This window comes from Malus sylvestris, chromosome 10 (genome assembly GCF_916048215.2).
Source record: "Malus sylvestris chromosome 10, drMalSylv7.2, whole genome shotgun sequence".
Classification (NCBI taxonomy): domain Eukaryota; kingdom Viridiplantae; phylum Streptophyta; class Magnoliopsida; order Rosales; family Rosaceae; genus Malus; species Malus sylvestris.
The window spans coordinates 25,401,535-25,424,880 of record NC_062269.1 but is presented as its reverse complement, the minus strand read 5'-3'; the positions used below and the strand labels follow the sequence as shown (position 1 = coordinate 25,424,880).

The 23,346-nt window shown below is 37.1% G+C and overlaps 2 protein-coding genes across 9 annotated transcripts; one reads left to right on the top strand and one right to left on the bottom strand.

Moving 5' to 3' along the window:
* The first annotated feature begins 9,176 nt into the window (after window positions 1-9,176).
* On the top strand, window positions 9,177-20,222 carry LOC126585449 (phototropin-2-like). 8 transcript variants are annotated; one of them, XM_050249893.1, is made up of 24 exons: window positions 9,182-9,352; window positions 9,652-10,223; window positions 11,206-11,388; window positions 11,544-11,635; window positions 11,718-11,982; window positions 12,172-12,388; window positions 13,044-13,114; window positions 13,390-13,469; window positions 13,690-13,739; window positions 13,842-13,946; window positions 14,446-14,505; window positions 14,784-14,873; window positions 15,325-15,401; window positions 15,594-15,678; window positions 15,950-16,030; window positions 16,727-16,830; window positions 17,580-17,629; window positions 18,289-18,395; window positions 18,497-18,619; window positions 18,984-19,035; window positions 19,272-19,384; window positions 19,540-19,680; window positions 19,797-19,906; window positions 19,974-20,222. In XM_050249893.1, exons 1-23 carry the CDS (start codon window positions 9,302-9,304, stop codon window positions 19,824-19,826), a joined length of 2,799 nt encoding a protein of 932 aa, XP_050105850.1. In that variant the 5' UTR covers window positions 9,182-9,301; the 3' UTR covers window positions 19,827-19,906; window positions 19,974-20,222. The 8 variants fall into 8 exon arrangements, with proteins under 8 accessions (XP_050105855.1, XP_050105852.1, XP_050105853.1 ...); XM_050249892.1 differs by having other exon boundaries at window positions 11,718-12,006; window positions 19,797-19,905; window positions 19,979-20,222; XM_050249891.1 differs by having other exon boundaries at window positions 11,718-12,006.
* A 120-nt stretch (window positions 20,223-20,342) lies between these two features.
* Window positions 20,343-22,164, bottom strand: LOC126585451 (AP-1 complex subunit sigma-1-like). The gene is made up of 7 exons (XM_050249899.1): window positions 22,013-22,164; window positions 21,540-21,626; window positions 21,305-21,396; window positions 21,089-21,197; window positions 20,972-21,007; window positions 20,652-20,738; window positions 20,343-20,570 (listed from the first exon to the last, which is right to left on the bottom strand). Exons 1-7 carry the CDS (start codon window positions 22,013-22,015, stop codon window positions 20,499-20,501), a joined length of 486 nt encoding a protein of 161 aa, XP_050105856.1. The 5' UTR covers window positions 22,016-22,164; the 3' UTR covers window positions 20,343-20,498.
* Between the last annotated feature and the right edge of the window lie 1,182 nt (window positions 22,165-23,346).

Below are 23,346 nucleotides of genomic sequence, written 5' to 3'. Positions count from 1 at the left end.
AAAATGTTGAAAGAAAAAGGTTGGATATAGTAAAATATCAGAAAATACAGCAAAGACAATTTTTAAGGGTGGGCAATCTTCAAAATGTGCGGGTTGAAAACGATTGACACATCTTTAAAAGGAAAGGCAACACAACCACTTGTTCAAAAATCGAAGAGACACCGCTCTTCGAATTTCAAAACCCGGATTTTCCTACGTAAAATCTGCCAACATTTATTAGACGCAATCTCAGCTTTCGGCTATCACGTGCAACTTTGTCAGAGATCACTGACAAAGTTGAAAACGTGTGAAATCCATTATTCCCACTACCACACTTTTGGCCGACAAGCGTGGGTGACAAGGCCACATCCACCCTGCCACTTGCTATTGAAAACTCACCATATAATTCGACCTCCATCCTCTATAGCAAGGCACACATCCAAAACGCCTGACCCTTCTTCCTTGCCGAATGCATCTGCAACCAAAACTCAGTTTTCTTCCTCCCTGAAAATACAAACACCCGACTCTTCTTCCTTGCCAAGAATACATCTCCAACTAAAACCTCTCAACATACTCAGTTTTCTTCCTCCCTGGAAACGCCTCTTCAACCAAGTCACACCGGAGCAAAGGTATCTCATATCACTAGGGTTGAGAGCATGAGTATCTCATAGCATGCTTTCTCTCTATCCTTTTCTTTGTCCTCCATCTTCACTGCAAAGACAAGGATAAAGAAAGCAATATGTCGGAACCTCCACTCGAGCTCCTGGTAAGGAACCGACTGCCTGGAACCCCTTCCATGATTACTCATCTAGCACTGCTCTCGAAGTACCCATCGTCTTAACATCTTATGCTTCTAGAAAAGATACCACATCTGCCTGGAAAATAGATGATGCAAGTGAAGATGATACATCGAAGCATGTGGAGACAAGCGCAACAAAATACGTGCTGGTTCGTCCGCTGCTTCTTCAAAAGCAAAAGTATCTCATATCATCAGGGTCGAAAGCAAAGGTATCTCATATCATGCTTTCCCCTTATCATTTCCCTTTTCTCTTGCTCTTGCCTGTAGAACAAGGAGAAAGAAAGCAATCAGTTGGAACCCAAAATCAAATTTTCGATCAGGAACTGATTGCTCGGAACCTTTGCCTGGTTGCTTACCTAGCGTTGCTCTCAAGTGCTCATCTTCAACTGTTGACGGGTCTCGAATTTCCTCAGCAAATATTTCAAAACAGTTGATATGGTGTTGGCTTTTTACACTGAAGCTACCAAGCGTGGATGAGTGGCTGAAGAGTGATGTTCTGAATGACCATTTAAAGGCAAAAGGTTGCGCACCACTTCGGCTAGGCGAAAGAAACAAGCAGAGAAGAATGCAGCACGATGAGCTGGAACAAATCATTATGACGGGACACCCTTTTCGGTAAAACTGCATAATCCAGACGGATGAGTCTAAGTCAAAGAGCAAAGTCTCGATTACCCTTGAAGATCATACCGTCAACCAAACTGCTCAGGGTTCATATGAAAATGCTGCGAACTTCCTTGATCTTTCAAAGCATGCATGTCCTGAAACTGCTCATGGTTATGTTTAAGTTCGAAATCAAGCCTCAACGGCCCTTAAAGAAATCACAAGTCCGATTCAAGATCAAGTGTCCACCATCTTTGAATCAAATCCAGTTCAAGATTAAGTCTGTGGAAAGTCCTTTGGAGGAAACCAGAAAACCCTCCAGCTCAGTTCAAGATTAAGCCTGTGGAAAATCAACAATTGGAGGAAATTAGAAAATCTTCCAGCCAAATTCAAGATCAAGCCCCGACGGTCCTTGAAGAAATTACCAACCCAGTTCAAGATCAAGCCTCAACGGCCATTGGATCGACATCTGCAGTAAGGGACTTCAAAACGCATCTTCTACACGTGACAAGCATATGTATACGACGCGCCTTGAAGTGGAGGCATTTGTAGACATCGAAATTTCGGTGAAATAAATGTTGATCAATAATTAAAATTTCAATGTTCATGTGTCACATAAATTTTACACATAGCATGTGACTCAACAAAAAATCAAGAATCATCAGAAAAGTTATCAAACATGACACGTGTCAACGCTTGGCAGAAATGATTTATTTCATCTGATTATTTAAATCCAAAAAATCAAGTTTTGGAATTCTATAAATAGGAGGGCAAGGCATTCATTTTGAGACACCAATTCATAACCAATTCACCTCACACCACAACCTTGAAGCTTTGAAACTCCAAAGCTCCCAAGCAAATCCCGAAGGATCAAGAAAGCTCTCTTCGTTCTTCATCAAATCCTCATTCAAAATCAAGCCCCAACGGCCCTTGAAGAACTTCCACTAATTCAAGATCAAGCCCCGACGGCCCTTGAAGAAAATGTTCATCATTCATCATTCGTTCATCCCTAGATCAAGCCCCGACGGCCCTTTGGATCAACGACGTCAACAAATCCGCACAACTGTTTATCCCAAGATCAAGCCTCGACGGCCCTTTGGACCAACAACATCAAATCCACCCATTACAAAGATAGAATCAGAGGCTAAATTTGTAGAAGAGATTGTAACCCCTAAATCATCAATACAAATATTATTTTGTACACGTGTTCTTGTCTCGTTCATCGCAGGAATTTCCGCGTTTACAGACTTATTAGTTCCAAGTCACATTGAGCCGTGACACACCTCGACCCGGGATGTTCACCTGGACTCCGAATCGATCTGTGTTGGCCGACACCAGGAAGGTGAAGAAGCCATAAAGTGTAGTGATGTGGAAATATGAGTAAATTTAAATCTAAAGTGACTAAATGCAAGAGTGCGCATGTGAGCAGAAATGAACTCATTTCACACGTGATGTCAAAGCATAAGTATAGTACAGTAAATAAACACATCATATCGAATGCTCATCGACATATGCTGACACACAAGTTCATGCAGAGATATTCTGGCATGAATAAGACTGAGTGTAATAATGATTTATGCTCTAGTACTACAATCATGTAAAGACTGGCCCTATGCGCATCGCATACGAATCCTAATTGCCTATAGCAATCTAGGACATGACTAGCACCTACAATGGATCCAAAGTGAGCGTACGGTGCGATATGAACATACACGTGAAGACTGGCCCTGGCCCGGGCGAGTACTAACACATGTGTAGCACACATGCTCCAGTTAATTTTAGGGTTTAATTGCTTCTCTAGGATCATGCTGTTGGAAATATTCATCTCAATAGCTCAATTTCTCTCATCAAAGGTTTGTTCATACATATGCATTTCATGCCATTATTTCCAATTCTTTCTGTCTAATGGTTCTGTCTAGTCAAAACTTTTCGCTGCTTTCACGCGGATGGGCACACATTTTAAGACAACCCACATAGGCTTTTTGACAGCCTTTTCCGCGAGAGCGTTTTTCAACCCTAGATCTTTTCAGATTGCTTTTGCACATGGCACGTGGCATTTCCATCCCCTTCTCTTTGTTTGAAACAAGCCCACTATAAAAGCATCATCTAGGATTTCATTTCAAAGTGGTTAGGAGAGTTTATTTTATGAAAAAGGTTGATTTTATCTTGGAGCTGCCATTTGGTTCTCACTTGAAAACCCTAGCCACAAAATCACACTCATGCACTAAATAACCAGATCATTGCATATTAGGGTAGCATTGACTTTGTGATTTTGATATTTGTTTCAGGTTAAGTTTTATAAGTTCAAATCTTTGAACTGACCTCATTTTTTATTCGCATCAGTTTCATCTTTCAAGTGTTTAACTGGTGAAACTAACTAGATGACGAATCCAGATTTGCATAAACTTCATCATAATATCATTTGCATAAGTTGATTGGATTTCAGTGCCACTACGTGAGGACCGAAGGAGTCCATCTTGTGAAATGCAAGATTGCATAAAGGTACAAGCTGCTTTGTTGATTAGGATCTTGGAATTGAGATTGTGTGGTTACTTTGGAAGAATCTTGATTTCATTAGTGGATTGGACACAGTGGAGAGTCCACGGTTTTTTAACCCGGAGGTGGGTTTTTTCGACCAAAAACATCTGTGCAATTTATTATCCACAAATACATAAGTCCTTACAACTAAACTTATAAGTATTAAAATGTGCACTAAGTTGGACCTTAGTTAACTAGGAACTTTTTAGTAAACTGAACTTTAATTTGACTTTTTCCGTTGTGAATAAACTAACATATCTGAGCACAGTTGATGAGTGTGGTTGACTAGTCAGACAAGCACGTATACAAATTTTAAAAGGCAGGTTATTCCACTTATACCAATTTTAGGATTATTTCATAATTCCGAACAATACGACATTTCTTATAAACGTTAATTTAATTATGGCATTGCGTAGAAATTCATTATTAGAAATATATATATATATATATATATATAAACTAAACGAATATATATTCTATATAAAAGAAAAGATCCACTTACAGATACTTGCGACGTTGCAGCCGCTCGAACTAGGAAGTCGAAGTTCGCGATAGTAATCATACCTAAGCATAATATTGGGACCCATTAGTAAAACTCAACTAAAAGATTAAATTTGAGAAAACGGACGGCGTATTCGGATTCAGGACGTCAAAAAACCTAATGAGGGACCTTGGGTTCCCCCATGCGCCACCACGGGACGGCGGCCCGGGAGGCCACGAGCCACCACGCACCTAGTTAAGTTGCCGAAAAGTTAGCTGGAAAAATCACCAGCGTCGTTATGGTCACGGCGGCGGAGCACAGTACCTTTTAGGAGGTGTGTATGCTCCACGCACCGAGCACTGTAGCACCACACGCAACCTCATGCGTTCGTGAGTACAAGCCTACTTGCATTCCTTGCGAGGCTTGAAATTGGCCTGTTTCTGGGCTCGACTTCCAGAGCTTTGTTCGAACTCGATTCTTAACCATTTTCGAAGATTCAAAAGCCAAAATGAAGCTTGACACGAGGGGAAGAGATTTGTACCAAAAGAGATCGAGTATGGCCAGAATTGGCTGAAACCCACATGCAAAGTGGGTTGTCTAGCCGAAAAACTGGAGAATGCTTTTTCTTCGAGGGTCTCTGCGTCCAAAAGCCACCAAACTTCTCAAAGCTACTCCAAATGTACACCAAAACATGATCTACTAGGTTCTAAAGGGTTTTCGAACGTTACCTTTGTCAGGAACGGCGAGAATTCGTTGGAGGAATCTTGGAACAGTGGTATCACTGTGCAGCGAGATAGAGAAGAAATGAGGGACCTCGGCCTGGTTTGGGTTTGTGAGGTTTTGAGGGTGGTGGTGCTCGTCGGAGTGCTTGTCGGTGATGGTGGAGGTGTTATCGTTGTTGTTGTGTGTTGGATGTGCTCCCGGAGAAGGATAGAGAGTTCTAGAGAGAGCTAAAGGAAAGAGAGTCACGAAAAGGAGAGAGTGAAGAGAGGGAATCCAGGGGAAGGTAAAAAACAAGGGGAAAATTGTGGGCCCTAGTGGCTCACAATACAAGACCATTAAAGACAAAGCAGAAAAATATCTTGCAAAACATAAAATTACTGAAACACCCTTAACGTTCTAAAATTCGTAAAATCTTCATTCTAGCTCCAAATTCAATTCCGCTTGCGCCCACGCGTTCGTAGCAACGAGTACTACAAGGATATGCTAAGGAAATGAGTCTTATGGGACACGACATGATGGTGAACAAAAGTCAACATTTTTGCCCTGTGGACATTTTGGTAAAATCACACCTTTAAAATTATAAAAGCCATCAAATTAGGGACAAGTTATTACAAGCTGGGTTTGTGGGCAAGCATTGCTATGATAGAAAAATACATGAAACGAGAGACATTCTTTCATGTAATCGGTTTTAATGTTTTCCTTATCTTTTCTATTATGTAATCTGATCACGTTATGAGAAAGAGAAAAGAGGAATATTATCCTTTATTATATCCAATTTTTTTCCTAATACTGTTTTAATTCCTCATTTTATATCACTCTTAATGTGAGATATAAGTCATGTGAAGAGTGAGATATGTATGTACAAACAATGGCGAATTTAGGATTTTAGCATCAGGTGGTCCTAATTAAGGTACGCTAGGTGCTATTCAGACGGCAAGTTGGGCATAGTGCCTATGTGCCTAGATAGGGCCTAAGAGGATTAGACGGATTTTAGTAAATTTATTGTATTATATAAATAACTACCTATTTATACTTAAAAAAATAACTTGTATGTAGAGTTTGAGTTTACTATGTTAATTAGGATTTCCTAGTACTTTATGAAATATTGTTTAAAGGTCTATGAATTTATAGTGAATTTTAAAAGAAATAATAGTGTCAAACTTATGGTGTAATAAATATTAGTTGAGTAATACATTATCTCTTTATTAAGTAAAATGCTAGGTGGCACAACCTGATTGGACAAGAATTAAAAAAAAAAGGAGTTGGTCATGTCGGAATTGGAGAGAGAAATAAATTTTCTCTTTCTTCTTCGTTGGAACCAAGATCCAAAAATAGCAGAGCCATGATGGTCTTCTCCTTATTCATCCTCGTCTGAAATTAGATATGTCTTTTTTGTTCAAAACTTATGTTGTATAGCATCTACACAATCATGGTGGTCTTCTCTTTTCCACCACCCGCCCAAATCGTTCGGTGGTCCTCAGAGGTCCTGACATGCGCTTCTTCAGACTTCCGGATGGTTCCGGAACCACCGGAGTTCATGAATAGATCTGCCCCCATGTGCAAAAAAGTTATTTTCTTATGAAAAACAAATATCCTCGGTTTCTTTTTCCCTACACTCATTTTCTTTTCTAACAATTAGATTTAATAAAATAAAATAAAAAAGAATAAAGGCACAAAAGCAAAAAAATAAGTGCAAAAGAAAAAAACAGTGTATAAATCATTCCCTTTCTCCTAATGCAATTCATGCGGACTTGAAAAAGTATTTCTATGGGTGCGTGGAAGAGCACCGCTAAGGAGATTTTAATTTTTAAACATAAAATTTAAATTTGAAAGCTTATATGGCACTTTATTTATTTTTTATTAATTTTTTTTTTCCACTTAATATGTTAAAGTTAAACTATTATTTATTTGTTGGCAAAAAAAAAAACTATTATTTATTGCATTAATTACTTTTCATAATTGTTATAAGTATCTTTAGATCAAAAAATAATTAAAAAAATGATGAAAAACGTTATTAATCACTAAAAATAGATTTGAAGTTAGGGATGACAATTCTAACCATTAAAATCGATAACTGTGGATAGTCGCCCGAATGGATTGGATTTGGGTATGAAAATTTGGGTATATTTTGGATATGGGAAAAAACCGTGAATAATATTGGGTTATGGTTTTGGATATGCATATAGAGATCCCCAATCCATATCCGTCCCCGAATCCGGACCGAATTATATATAATATAATAGTATTTATATATAATTATCTAGAATATAATTGTATTATAACATATATATATATATATATTATTCACCGAATCCATTACCTTGAGAATACAAAAGTTGCACTGTGTGAGTTGCATTTTGTGGGCAAGTTAAAATGTTTTGATATGAATCAAAATATATGAGAATCCAAACCAATAGTACTTATAGGAGATATCAAAGATCAACCAACATTATCAATGTTTAGCTTTAATTTTTATGCTCTACAAGATCCATTCATTAAATCATTTTATACATCAAATATTTAATGACGAAATTAATCTTTACTAAATTATCATGCGTCAATTGAATGAATATATTTTTTGTATTGACAGCGATGGGTATAACCATTAATCGATGAGAAATCCGTTACCCGGTGGGTATGGTTATGGATAATACCCGATGGTTAATTGGTGGTTATGGATATGGTTAATTTTTGTGGTTATGGGGATGTATATAACATTTCCATCCCCAAATTGAACTGTTGACATCTCTATTTAAAGTTGATGTCAAATTTGAGAGCAACACGTTCCAAAAAAAAATAAAAAATAAAAATAATTTGAGAGCAACCACTTTTGATGTCAATCCACATCATGTCACATAAGAATTGACATTTCGCTTGAAAACATTGTTTTTTTTCCACATCATGTTACATAAGAATTGATATTTTGCTTGAAAATATTGTTTTTTTTTTTCACGTGAATTTTTTATTCCTCCTTTAGAAATACTCTTACAAGCCCGTAATTTTACAGAGTGGTCCTTGGCTAGTTGGCGTAGGAAGCATTTTGTACATGAGCGAGCAAGCAAGCAAGACTACAAACAAATTTAAGAACTGATGTCGAAATCTAAATATACTCAAGTATTGATCTTTTCTGTCCCTATATCTCTTTCGCCTCTCTTGTAGCCTATAGTCTGTTCCCATCTGCACTTATCATTGAGGCCCCCGCAGATTCCTAGGAAGGCTGTGACAAATTAATTTACATGTAGAAAAAAGGATCGGATAAATGGGAAAAAACATATGGTCTCCACACATTCGTACACATGACGTGACAAAGTATTATCAATTAAATGAATTTTTTTTTTTGGACAAATTTGATGTCATGAATAGTGTACAGTATTACCGGATCCTCTGGATCCTAATAATCTGAGCCCAAGGATTATTTGATCCGGACCGTTGAAATTTAATCAAATGACTACAATTATTATAACTTTTAAAGAGGATTCTTGTTTAACCGTTTGATCAAATTTCAACAGTTCGAATCATTTCATCCTTAGGCTCAGATTATTGGAATCCGGAGGGGATCCGGTTCCAATAAATAGGGAGTGATTTCCAAACTTCTGTTTTCACTTTTGCACTCCCCTCCGCAATTCTGTTCATTGATTGTTCTTTGAATTATTTAATCTCATGTCTAGAAAAAAAAATGAGGGAGTGCAAAAGATGAAAATGAGTCGAGAAATCACTCATCTCTCAAGTAACAAAATAACATGTTTCCGTACACTCTATTTCTTTTCATGCCCACCCATGTTTATTTTTAGACTTTGAAAAATGGAATTAAGGAATAAAAATAAATGTGTATGTGCAATAGGAGAAAAAAGATGCATACAAATTATTTCTATAAATAAATACACATATGATAACAGGAGTAAATTAATAATATCACGTGATAATGTGAGTGTTACAAAGTAAGTAACAAAAGTAGTGATGAAAAGGTGCTTTCCAAGATCTCACTGTATGCATGTTTGATGTGGTTTGGCAAATTTGGGGGAGGGGGAGGGGGAGGGGGAGGGGGAGGGGGCATATTTATTGAGCAATAACCTGAGGAGAGGAACAGATTATATAATTCATCAGGACTGGTGGTTCTCATGAAATCTGCCATTTTTGTCGGTTTGTGTGGGAACTGAGCATGGCTGCCTTCATTGTTGTCAATGCTCAGTGAAAACATTCTATCTGGGATATCAAACTCGAATTTTCAGCAGGTCCTTCCATGCAAAGTTTCTTTTTTTAGATAATTTATTTGCCTGCTAATTCTCTAGGTAGCACATCGTGTTAGTCTGAGCTATGGTAATTGAGTGATGTTTTCCATTTCACTCTCCACTTGAAAAATAGCAAATTCTTGATGAAATTCAACTCCGGAGTATTTGCTATAGTTTGAATAGTTTGACGCTGTCTGTGGGAAACGAGCTTGTTGATTAAGTTTTTAGCTTGAGAAATATATGTATATTTAACATTCTATTTGTTTATAATTTTTTTTAGTTAAGTGATTTGTGAATGGCAGGTGGTGGATTTTCTGTTTTCAATGGAGGTCTTCAACCTGAAAGATGTTGGAGCAAACCCTAGCAACAAGCAAGCTGCTGATACTGTGGAAATTGGACCAGGAAGCAGTTCTTCAACAAAAACTTCCGCTCCTGCTGCCAAAAGGAATTCCATCACCAAGTGGATGGCATTCGAAACTGCTCAAGCTTCAGCCGATCCGAAAAGCACTTTTGCCACTGATTCAAATGAGGGGCATGCTTCCAATTCCGGCAACAACCAGATTATCACAGCTGAGTGGGGGGTTGTGGTGAAGTCATCAGATATTGGGGAACGAAGCTTTAAGGGCATATCTGGAAGAAAAAACTCTTCAGAGAGATTTGAGTCATCTGCAAGGAATTCTGAGGACTCAAATCACGGGGGTGAAATGGGAAATATTCCAAGGGTTTCTAATGAGTTGATAGCAGCTCTGTCTACACTTCAGCAGACTTTTGTTGTTTCTGATGCCACTAAGCCTGATTGCCCAATTGTGTATGCTAGTAGTGGCTTCTTTGGGATGACCGGGTATTCTTCAAAGGAGGTCATTGGCAGGAACTGGTAAGTTACTAATTTTTAGCACATTGGACCATTTCTGACATTAGACTAATTTTTAGGTTTGCTTAGATGTATTGGATAATTAGCCGGTTATACAGTCTAACATGTTATGTCGTAGATTTTCGATTTAAATTATTTTTCATACCTATTTCAATTTTAATATACAATCAAGTTAATAATCATATCATAGCATACAATGGAGGATCCAGAATTTGAACTTTGGGGGGTCCTAGTGTTAAATACAAGTGGTTTAGATAGAAATAGAGTGCAAAGCCTGCAAAAAAAAAAAAAAATCAGTTTATTCATTTGGTGGGCTTGTTGTGTACATGTTAAGAGATATGACATATGCCAAAACAATTTGATCAGTGATATAGAGAGAATTTGTCGAGTGTTGTCGATGCAGCTTATTGAGATATTACATCAAACATTTAGTAAGCATAAAAAGACTGGTACCAATCATTCGAAGGGTCATCGAAAAACCCTCACATGTATATTTTCCGGACACGAGTGATCATGGGACCATCTTAGTCCCTATTTCCATCCGCCTCTGGTAGCATAGTCTGATATAATTGTTCGAGTATCAATTTGGACCATTTCGGAGACAAATTGTTTTCATTTTAACATACGGTAATTTGATAACATAACATATTGAACTGCGCTACCCTATAACTACTAACTACTCAAATGAGACTTTTTTTCGTTACTGACGTTTTATGTCTTGCACCCCGACGTTTTAAGCTAAACCAAACAGCTGCTATAAATATATAGTAATTTGAAATTAAGAAATAATTACCGCGCAGCTTCACTCCCCTCCTTCAGTTCAGTCCCCTTTGTAGCAATTTTAAGGGTTCGTTGAATTTAGGTCCAATTTTCTGTCTGAGTTTCAATTAACCAGAACGTGTGGCTCCACCGCCACGGAGACGAAGAGAGATCGAAAAGAAAGAAAGCAATTTGGTGCCCTAAAATTGTGATATTTTGGGTGCAGCCGATTTCTTCAGGGACCGGAAACGGATCGGGATGAAGTGTCGAAAATCCGAGACGCAGTGAAGACCGGGAAAAGTTACTGCGGTAGGCTCTTCAACTACAAGAAAGATGGAACTCCCTTCTGGAATCTTCTCACCATTGCCCCAATCAAAGATGAGCAAGGAAACACCATCAAATTTATTGGGTCAGTCCCCAAAATTCTAAATTTTATGAAACTTTTGTAATTTGAATGCTATATAGAATGTTTTCATTTAGTTTTGATTGATATTGTTTGAGATTTTATTGCAATATTTTTCTTGGAATAATTTTGAGAAAAATGTTTACTTCTTGATTTTGCAGAATGCAGGTTGAGGTCAACAAGTACACAGAAGGGGTGAATGACAAGGCACTGAGGGCGAATGGATTGCCCAAGTCACTAATCCGCTCTGATGGTAAGCTAAATTGATCAATTTTCAGGGTTTTGTATGGTTGTCTTACTTCATTTCCGATGGAATTGTGTTGTTCATGGATAAGCTCGTCATAAGGAAAGCGCGTTAGGCTCCATCATTGAAGTTGTCCAAACAGTTAAACATCCACGTTCTCACATCCGGGTTGCGAGTCATGACACTGTCAGCATTCATGAGGAGCAGGACAGCCTCAACCTTGATTATGTACTGCCTAAATCCGCTGCAACTGCAAATATGATTACGCCTGGTACACAACCTCCTCAATCGGATGTGAAAGGCAATAAGTTTCACAGCATGAGCTCTCCTATTGATGCGGGAAAAATATCTCGAAGGTCAGGACGTGCTTCCTCCATGGGGTGAGTACAAACTATTTTCGTGAGTACATTCTATTTTCAAATCCAAATTGTAATTGTTTCACCACAGTGTTTTAATGCTATATTCCCTTGTATTTTATATTTAAAAGTCGCATTTGAAGTTAGTTAGACCACCATTTTGATCAGGTGTTTGATGTTCTCCTGCAGATTTATAACAAGGTCTCTAAGCTCTGCAAGCAGGCATGAAAAAGAACCTATTATTGAACCGGAGGTTTTGATGACCATAGATATAGAGCCCTCTAACAATTGGGACCGTGCTGAAAGAGAAAGGGATATATGCCAAGGATTTGACTTGGCAACCACATTGGAACGCATTGAAAAGAACTTTGTGATTAGTGATCCTAGAATTCCTGATTGCCCCATTGTAAGAATAATTATTTTATTTTAAATATGCAACTTTCTTCCAGTCTCACTCTCATTCAAATATATTCCGGTTTTCATTTTCCAACTCTCTAAGTTGATACTGCACTACCACATGGATGCACTATGCCGTGGATCTCACATTATATAACCTCATGTAACCACTTAGAGCCTTTACTCATGATTTTAACTCAATAGAGTGAGTCAGGTGTTGATTTGTTGTTTTCTAGTGCCAACCTTTTGGAATTGATCTACAATTTCTTGTAGCTTCTATATCCAACTTCTAATGCATCTTGCAAGCCAAACTCAATTTCAAGAACATTACGATAGCATTTTAGGTGTACATCTTTTCTAAGACATCTAGCTGCAGACTACTGATCACTGCATATGATAGGTGATAGTAGAGTTACTTTAGTTTACTTGCTTGCTTTCCTTTACTGGTAATGCTTGGCAAGGTTGCTCATTGTCAATTTGTCATTAATACTAATATTCCCTTACTTATCCCAAGGAAGATTCACTTCACATTTGCCTTTATTATGCACTTAGAAGCATCATGATTTCCTCTGAAAGATTACTCGAATTAAAATGTATGGTTTAAGCGTGGTGCATTTTATAATTTGCAAAAGAGTTTAATAGTCTTTTGATTCTTTTCTGTGCAGATATTTGCATCTGATAGCTTCTTAGAACTGACAGAATATACCCGTGAAGAAATTTTGGGAAGAAAATGTTGGTAGGAAATGCACTCTAATTATGTAGTTTTCTTAACAAGGTCAATTACTTCCTGCTGTATAGCTTAAGCATTTTAGATTGTATTCCTGTTATCCGTTTATAATTATCATTTAGGTAACTGAGTCCAGTTTCCCGATATGAATTTATGAAATTAGAATTAAGACTTATTTGTCATTGTTGCTATCTAATCCCCCTTATCTAGTATATTCTTCATTTGTATGAGAAACTTTATCAGAGATGGCAATAGGAATTTAATCTGCTTTATCTGTTTCATAGTTTTCTCCAGAGACCTGAAACAGAACAAGCAAGAGAACAAAGGGAAGTTACTGTCCAGTTGATCAACTATACCAAGAGTGGTAAAAAGCCTTGAAATTTCTGATGCTGTAAATATGCTATAATGGCAATTACTTGAATTATTGGTTCATGCCGGGTGTAAGACAATAAAATAAACGACATTTAATTGCTAAGTTCCATGCAGTGTATAAATTCTTTTTCTGTTTAACTTGCTCGATTTGGTTTGGAGGTTATGTTTTACATTTTTCCTTTCACTAATGGTTAACATTTCTCGAATTGCAGGAAAAAGGTTTTTGAATTTATTTCATTTGCAGCCCATGCGTGACCAGCAGGTAACTGTGTGATTCTTATTGTAGGTTCAAACTTATTTCTTATCAAATTCTGCTGCATACTTCATTGTGGCGTTTATATTGAGTCCATTTTATTTTTTATAGGGTGAACTTCAATATTTCATTGGTGTCCAACTGGATGAGAGTGGTCATGTGGAACCTATGGGAAATCGCCTATCAGAGAGCACAGAAATAGAAAGTGCTAAATTGGTAATTATTTTCCTATTATTTGGATACTGTCTATAGAACTTAAATATTTAGGTGCTGTTGTAGTCATGATGCTGTTGCCTTCCTAATGTGACAGTTCTAAATAGTCAGAATATCGTTTCAAAGCAATACCAGTTATTTTGGAAGTTGGCTAGAATTGAGTTAATATTTGAATAGTCAGATCATTCAGCATATGTCCCAATTAATTGAGGGAGAAAAAAAAGGAGAAGTAGATAGCTAGGTAACAAACTTATATGTTTTCAACATACATTGCATTTAGAAAGAAAATCAACCTACTTTTTTGGGCATTTGATATCATGGACAAGATAAGCAATAAATTCATACTCTGAAAACTGCCGGATCTTCTGTTGTCCTATGATCTCACATCAGCAGATTTTCAGTCCATGTGTGGCACACTCTATCCCTGGTTTTATTGATATATATTTAATACCTTTCTCATGTGATACTGCTGATGTTTAAGTGTTTTTCTCTATATTATCAGGTCAAAGCTACCGCACACAATGTTGATGAGGCTGTCCGAGAACTTCCTGATGCCAACTTGGTAAGGTACTCTTTTTGCTCTGAGTTAGACTGTCCAATGAGTTGATTGTTTTTAGTTTTTTAAATTAAATATACATTTAAATATATTTGATTGAGATTTTTCAGATTGGGTTAAAAATCGGTATTGAAAAATATTTTAAAAAATCTGTGATTTTAATAATTTTACACTTCATTCATTTTTGGTTGCTAAATCTTTTACGTAATGATGGGATCTAATATATTTACGGCTATAATTTGGAGATATAGCTGATGCAGATTTTATATTATATCATTATTTAGAGACCAGAAGATTTATGGGCAATTCATTCTCAACCTGTCTGGCCAAGGCCTCACAAAAGGGAGAGTCCTTCTTGGACAGCAATACGGGAGGTACCTATCCATTTTTCAAACAATCTCTTTTCTGTTAAACTTCATGTATATTAGGTTAAGAATTTTATTAGTTTACTATAAACTGGTTATCCGGATTCATCTTTATAACTTCCTTACTCTTGTATAGCTGAGGTAGATAGACGTACAGGCAATCTTAAAATTAATTGTCAAGTGATTTATTTTAATTGTGTATTGTTTATAACTTGGGAGTATTTTGCCTAACATTGCCATTACTTAGATCAGTATGCTGTTGCATATGTTTTAGCTGTCTTATTTTTATATGGTGGTGTTGACATGTATTTTAGTTTCTGTAGTCTAGGCCCATACAAGTTACAGTTACTTCTTCATCATGTTCAGAATCAAGATATGGTGTTTATGAGCTTCACAAGTTTTTGCTTAAGCTGTGTCTGTCACTAATGTATTTTTTTATAATCTTATCTGTTTTCTATAGATTACTGCTCGTGGTGAAAAAATTGGTCTACGTCATTTTAAGCCTGTAAAACCATTGGGATGTGGTAATACTGGAAGGTACTGCAAATTGTTCACCTTTGTTGATATATGTAATTGAGTGGGTTCAGCTACAGTTGTTTTTGTCATTTCTCCATCTCAACTTGTATTTATATTTAGCTTATTAGGCAAATCCTTTATACAATGCATACAAAAAATATTCGTTTATCTGGATCTCTAATTTTCAGTTACATTACTATGGTAAATTTGCAGTGTACATTTGGTGGAACTACAAGGTACAGGTGAACTGTATGCTATGAAGGCAATGGAGAAGTCAAGAATGTTGAACCGCAACAAGGTATGAGCACATACGAGAACCCCTGCGTTCTTCAGCAATGAATAAGAATATATCCCCGCAGTGTCCAGAAAAGGCCCTTTGCAATTTTGTGCATGATTGTGTGTCATTTGTACACCTTTACATGTCTGCATATCCATAGCTCTTGATTGTAAATGTGTGGTATTTGCTCACATACACACATGGATGCCCTTTTTCGTTTGTGCAAAAGTGGAATGTGGTGTAATTTCTTTGTATATCACTGTGGTCACATATTGCTATTATTGGTTTTCAGGTTCACCGAGCATGCATTGAGAGGGAGATAATTTCACTACTCGACCATCCTTTTCTCCCCACACTTTACACTTCATTTGAGGTAATTTTGTGTATGGATGTTTTGGATGCATGGGATGCTTATGCATGTGCACTAATAGGCATAGAAATCTGATTGGGGGCCATTTCAATCCTCTATTCTATCTAAATCACATATATCTTGTTATTGACTATCCTAAGTCAAAAAGGCTAAACCTATTTGGCAACAACATTGGAGGACAGATAAGCACTACCTTCTAATGACTGTACTTGTTTTACAAAGGAATTATTCTTTCGCTTATTTGAATTCTTCTAATTCAAATAAACAAAAGAGGAAATTGGATTTCTCTTAGTTGGAGGGCATACTTATACAGTTCATTGGACTTTAACATTTCAGTGTTTCTTCAAGGGGATTATTACACTTACAACCTGATTTCTCGACTATTCTCATACTGGTGTGTTATACAAGCTAAGAAGCCATTATCTGTCAAACTAATATGCTTGGCATGCATGACGAGTCAAAATAGATATCCGGACTCTTTGTCTCAAACTCTACAATATTTTATGGACTGCATTTGACATTTGACTTTGTTGGTGTTGGTTCTATAGTTCCTACGTAAAAGAAAGCAAAAAAGGGTTCTAAGGGAGTTGTAATATGTTGGTTAAGTGTCAACAAGTTTTATTTATGCAGTTCAAATTTTTTAATTTACTGTTATGGTATAAGTTCAAGTATGCTAATGTTTTTTTCTCATCTCCTCAGACCTCCACACACGTTTGTTTGATATCAGACTTTTTCAGTGGAGGAGAGTTATTTGCTTTGCTTGACCAGCAGCCAATGAAATTATTTAAGGAGGAATCTGCGAGGTACTTCTATAATTGTACTCTAACATCTCTAGGTGCCATCTTAGAGCTACCACTTACTATTGCTTGGAATTAATGACTGGAAAGCATTAATCTGTCTATTGCTACTTTAAACTCTTGCTTATGTGGGATTCAACTACAGTTAAGTAGTTTCCAGGGATATGAGTGCTTTACTTTGTGTTAATTGACTTTCAACATGAGCCTCGTATCATGAATCCAAATGCGGTCATGCATGCTTTCTTTTTTGCTAGTGATTAAATAAATCCAATTACGACAACTTTTGGATTTGTTTGTGATGTAACTAAGGATCTAAAGTGAGGCAGCAGAAGAGTATGATCCATGTTTTCTAGGAGATGCATTGTACTCTTTGGTTGATGTAACAAAAGATTTATTATAAATTCAATTTCCTCTTACGAACTGGTGCCAGTCATGGAACAAAATTTTCAGCAGGCTAAAACCCTGCTTTGGCTGAAATGTGATGAAACCCCCAATCCTGTTAAGGTAGATTTCAAAATATGGTGGAGACAGGGGCTACCTTTGGGCATAACTGTGTCCACAACTGCTAGATAACACTTTTATTCAATGTTGTGGATGGTGGACCTTTGGTCATGTGAAGCAGAAATTGATGTTTGATACATATGAATTGCAGACTTTTTACTGTTAGATTGATTGCAGACTTTGTACAATCAATGTTTAACTAACTATAAAGTAGCTCTCTTAAGATTAGTGTTTTAACTTTCACTATCTGCCAGGTTTTATGCGGCAGAGGTGGTTATCGCCTTGGAATATCTTCACTGTCTAGGTATTTTGATTTAATGATATGGACAGTTTCTGTGCTCCACTTGACTATTCAATGTTTTTTTCGAATTGTTTTCTACTGCATCAAAAATGGAAGAAAACCTCATGAAGTTATGGGTGTTCTTACCAAATCCTGGGGTTAACATTTACTGTTTATTTAATTTTCCTGACACATAAACAATAATCAGATAAGATTAAGAACGAGGATGTCCAAGGTAAAGTAGGACTGGCCACATTTGAAGATAAGATGGGAGAAATTCGGTTAAGATGGTTTGGACTGGTGAACCAAAGACCTACAGATGCTTCGGGTAGAAGATGCGACTAGAAGACGGAGGGTCAAGGCAAAAGGGGTAGATGAAGACCTAGGAAGATTTTGAACGAGACTATAAGAAAAGATATGGAGTACTTGGAGCTAACAGAGCGTTTTAGGATTCATACAGCCAACTCCACTTAGTGGGATAAGGCTTGGTTGTTGTTGTTGTTGTTGTTGATGTAAACTATAATCAGATGTAAGGTGAGTTATTCCCTGAGTATAAGGATTAGCACATGAAGCACGGGAATCCAATCCACGTTTGACCGATTATAACGAATCTGTGTCATTTATGATGAAGCACATCTCGGTTATTTTGCTTCTTAGCTGACTATATCTGTGGCTTCTTACAGGAATAGTATATCGCGACCTTAAGCCTGAAAATATTTTACTCCAGAAGGATGGGCATATTGTTTTAACAGATTTTGATTTATCATTTATGACATCGTGTAAACCCCTGGTACAAATCACAATCCTCTTATAAAGTCATGTTGCTTCTCTCTTTACAGACTTACTCTTCTTATTTGTTAATACGTATATATAATTTTTTGCATTGCACAGATTATAAAGCATCAATCGCTTAACAATAGAAGACGGTCGAGCAGTCAACCACCACCAACATTTATTGCAGAACCAGTCTCACAATCAAATTCATTTGTCGGAACTGAAGATTACATTGCTCCTGTACATGATCCCCTTCCATTATGGTTTTAGGTCATCTTACTTTCAATATTTTGATTAGCGGATTAGACAGAAGAGCATGCTTTGTTTTTGTACGGTTCTACAATGATTGGTTAACACCTCAGAAAAGATTTTCATGCCTAGTCACTGCATGGAACTCAGGATCAAAGTCCCCTATGAGACATGCACGCACACACACACACAACACGAGCTTTTCGTCAACAATAAAATGTATGCATGTGCTTCATACCATGCTAACTGCTCTGACATTTTGTATGTCATGTTTTGGAATAATTGTATAACTACAAATCTGGTCAGTGTTTCGTCTGCCTATATATTCGAAGCTCTTATAGGTGCTTGGTTTCAGGAAATTGTTACTGGTGCAGGCCACAGCAGTGCTATTGATTGGTGGGCTCTTGGTAAGAATTAAATTTCACGAAATTATTACTTATGCTCGTGAAGGAATCAATTTTTCAAGTACCACTGCTTCCACTGCCTTGAAAATTACTTTGGTATTCAATAGTGTGCGTATAATAAAACTTTGCAATCATGTTATCATGGAGTTGTTTTTCCCCCCTACTTCGTAGCTTCTACTTTCTTGGTAGAGCTGTTGTACATTTTATCACTAATGCTTTTGTTTGTGTTCGGAATTCAGGTATTTTGTTGTATGAGATGCTGTATGGCCGTACACCTTTCAGGGGCAAAAATAGGCAGAGGACATTCACCAACATCCTGCACAAAGATCTCACGTTTCCAGGCAGTATTCCGGTAAATCTAAGATTGAACTGTGCATTAATTCTGTCATTTCGGACCTTGTGATCGTTTGATCTAAAGATGGATGAAGTTTTACTATTGCGTTTGTATTGTCATTATTGGAAGCTTCGAGCTAATTATGCACCCACTAACATTACTTGATGTTCCAGGTAAGCCTTGCAGCACGGCAGTTGATCAATGCATTGTTGCAAAGAGACCCGGACACACGTTTAGGATCCAATACTGGTGCAAATGAAATCAAGCAACATCCTTTCTTCCGTGGATTTAATTGGCCTTTGATTCGTTGCATGGTAGGCAGACATCCATCATAGAAATACTGGTTTTTAAATACCAATAGTGATCTAGAGAGCCCACCCAGGATTCAAATTCTAATTACGTCTTGAAATTCTGTGTTTTCTGTATGCAGAGCCCTCCGACATTCTCTTCAACCCATTGAAAAAGATCCAAAGGCCAAGTATATAACGCGGGAAGATGGAGTCCTTGTAAATGCAGTGGATTTGGATAATTTTCTAAAGGTTCAGTTTAATTTCTTTTGCATAGATTACAATTTTGCCCGCTTGATTCTGATTTAGTATAATTTTTGACAAGGTCTTTCGGCTCAGTCTTCCTGTACAGCGAACCTCGCCTTCGGAGCGTGAAATTCGAATCTTTGAGGCGCAAAGAAGCGCCTGGGGAAGGGGCGCAATTTTGGTGTCTGGGTTGGGTGCAGTAGAGGTTGTACAAGGAACCAACAGAGAAGAGGTTGTACAACGAGCGAGCATATTTAACCGCGAATAAATGTTAAACTTGATTGAAATTAACGTTAATATGAATGCATGCCCTAACTCCGAAACTTCATTAACATATAAGCTTTCAATTCAAGGAAACATGTGAAACGTTGGCCTTCATACTACACTATACAGCCAGTAGCTTTGCCAATTAAGAATAAACCATCCACACAAGATATATAATCAACGACAAATTGGAAACATTTCATTGTACAATCCTTAAACAGCGTATCCAACAACGCACATCGGTGACAATAAAAATTTCAAAAGAATAGTAACAATTTTAATACAGACACTTCAATGTGTATTGATACAACTAGTGACCATATGCTTGTTCTTCGCTACTTGGTTGCCTGCGCGATTATATTGCTTATCGAACTAGCCTGCTCTTTTGCAGTCTCCACCAATGAATCCTAGAACCGAGAAATAAAATGCAATTAGCAAGAGTAGAAATATTTGATGACGAATTGAACTTATCTAAGAATAATCTGTACCTGCGCAGCTATCAACCGCGCAACTGTTTTCTTGCTCGATTCTTGAAGTTCACCAGCGATCAAAATTTCATCCAGTATATAGTAGGCCTAACATGTTGAGTATAGCAAACAATCAAGCCAGATATTTACTCCCTTATAAATGTCATATCAAGTTATCGAAATATACATCAGAGAATTCTCACGAGAGGATCGCGGCAAATTATTGCATTGGTTATTAACAATATAGCAACATATGGGCAAAAACAGTAAAAACCATCTTCTTTGTAATGCAATTTCAAAAGTCTAAAAAATCGACTCTTAATCAAGCATAACATACATACCTTGTGGAAGTTAAAGATCAAATCCAATTCACAGACCTGTGGGTATAAACGTATTAGTACACTGTACATCAACATCCTTTATCAAAATGAAATGAAGAATATAATGCCATCACTCACGCTGCCAAAGTATCGGTCGAGAATCTCAACAAAATGATGAATCATTTCAAGGACCTCTAATTCGTTATCTTCTTGATCAATACACATGCAGAAATACAGACTAGCATATCTGCACAACAGATTCACAGAAATTCAGTAACGGAATTCCAAGACAGGCCACTCACTAATAATTCTGTCCCTAGAAGAGGAAAACATAACCATATTTCTTTGCATCACCTTTTATAAACAACTTTGTATCCTCTCCAATCCACAAAATTACAGAGCTTGGGACCTCGTGCAAGAATCACTCCACTAAGCTCACGAAGAACCTTCGCAACACGCAAGAACACACACACACACGGTGATTAACAATGGAGAATCAAAGGCCATTCTCATTAGTCTTCTTGGAGTTATATATTCAAGTGACGATTAAACAAACCCGAGAAAACTAGATGAGATTTATCGACAGTACCTTATTTCTTTCCTTTTGAGTGTAAGGAGAATACCATTTTGTCAACCTCACTTTTCCTTGTCTGCTTATAAGAAGCACAAAACGAATCTACATCACAATCCATTGTCAGATCAGCAACCAAACTAAAAACCCAAATATAATTTAATCAATTCAACCCCAGCAATGCTGTCAAATAACCAATTTCTTACTTGAACACAATTTCCAAGAAAAATTGCATACTTTTGAGTAATGCCATGGCAAAGACGGATAATATTATAAATTTCTACAACGACAAAAACCCAGATTTTGTTCAAAAAATAACAAATCGAATCACGACCAAAAACCCAGATAAGTAAAGATCGATTACTAATTCGACCCAGATCTAAAAATTCCAGGTTCGCACAACCCAATCTAAGAAATTGAAATTCGAGGACGAGAAAAGCGAAAACAACTAATCAGTAAATTATGAGATTTGAGAGATCGGTTAGAATTACCATGGCTGCGCTCTCTGTGGCGATCGATTGCTTGCTCTTCTTCAAAGCTCGAAGCTTTCACCGAAACCCAGCTCTGAGCTTCTAATCTCTGCCGCGAATTAACCTGGACGTGCAAAATTTGATTGAACTTTCCTATATTTTGGGAAGGACCGTCATGAGAGCGGTATGCCCATCTCCCAATGGGCTCAGGAAAATGCGAGGCAAGTCCATGTTGGGCTGAAAACCAACTTCCCTTTCTAGTTTCCTTCCAAAAAGCCTATATGCAATCAAATTGTAAATTTTTTCTACGAAGGAAGCCATTTATCCATTTGATTATTGTTGTTAAGCATTTTACTGTTTATTTGTGATTGGTCCCAGTTGGATAAAAACGTTTTTCAATTGAGTAACTTTTTAAGTTGGGGTAGCGTGGGACTCACTTAACGTTTAAAATCTTAACCTATGTATATTAGGAATTGGATCCACACCGGACCTTAGTATCCGGAACCTAGGGATCAAAATATTTGGACCTTTGATTTGGGTGGAAAAGAGATCAGAGTTCCTAGTTTATGTGAGGTTGGTTAGCATAATGAGAAACCGTCAGAATCAATTTGTATGGTCCATATTTTTTAAACCCTAATCCCCATATACTAAGGTCCAAAGTAAATCCAATTCCGGTATTTTATTGTTTTGAGTGGCTGGATTTGGGCTTTCAGCCCTTCCCTAACGCATTCACTATGCTCTAAGTATTATAAAATCAAGCTCTTATTTGGGTCAAAGTTCCACTAAAGTACACAAAATATCCTATGTCTTTGAATTATATAATTTAATTATGTCAACTAACAATATATCAATGGCTAGATGATTGGACCAAAAAATTAAGGAACGTTTACATAAAGGTAATCAGAATCAAAATGTAGAATTGAATTTCGATTACGTAATGGTAATTTGAAATGATTTTTCCTTCTATTTATACCTTCACTTATTTCTATTCAAAATTACTCTTCGCATTAACCCAACACCACCAACTGCTGCTTAGTGCCTCTACCCAATGCCACTCCTTCTCCGTCTCCCTTACCACCTCAACCACTCTCCCCATCGTCGCAACTCAGACTCACTGCAACTAATCTCCACCATCTCTCTCTGTTTCCTCCAAACTCTAGCGTGAGATAAATGTTTTCACTACGTAAGCGACAAGTAAAGTTGATAAAAACCGTAAAATGTTGTTAGTTACCTTTTTTTTATTTTTGGAACTTTTTGTTAGAACCCAGCCACTTTTAGCAATTTATCCCTAAAAATGTTGGTAAATTTTCATCTCCATCTAATCATAGAAATATTCACCCTAACATTATTATTTC

Bases quoted from the DNA above. Each gene is read 5' to 3' on its own strand.
- LOC126585451 (XM_050249899.1), bottom strand. The intron at 21,198-21,304 runs GTGATGCAAAGA...TCTGTTGTGCAG, and splicing joins TACAAAGTTGTTTATAAAAG to ATATGCTAGTCTGTATTTCT. The intron at 20,571-20,651 runs GTACAGATTATT...TCTCGGTTCTAG, and splicing joins CGCGGTTGATAGCTGCGCAG to GATTCATTGGTGGAGACTGC.
- LOC126585449 (XM_050249892.1), top strand. From the start codon at position 9,302: ATGCTCAGTGAAAACATTCTATCTGGGATATCAAACTCGAATTTTCAG. The intron at 9,353-9,651 runs GTCCTTCCATGC...TGTGAATGGCAG, and splicing joins CAAACTCGAATTTTCAGCAG to GTGGTGGATTTTCTGTTTTC. The intron at 13,470-13,689 runs GTAAAAAGCCTT...CTCGAATTGCAG, and splicing joins GATCAACTATACCAAGAGTG to GAAAAAGGTTTTTGAATTTA.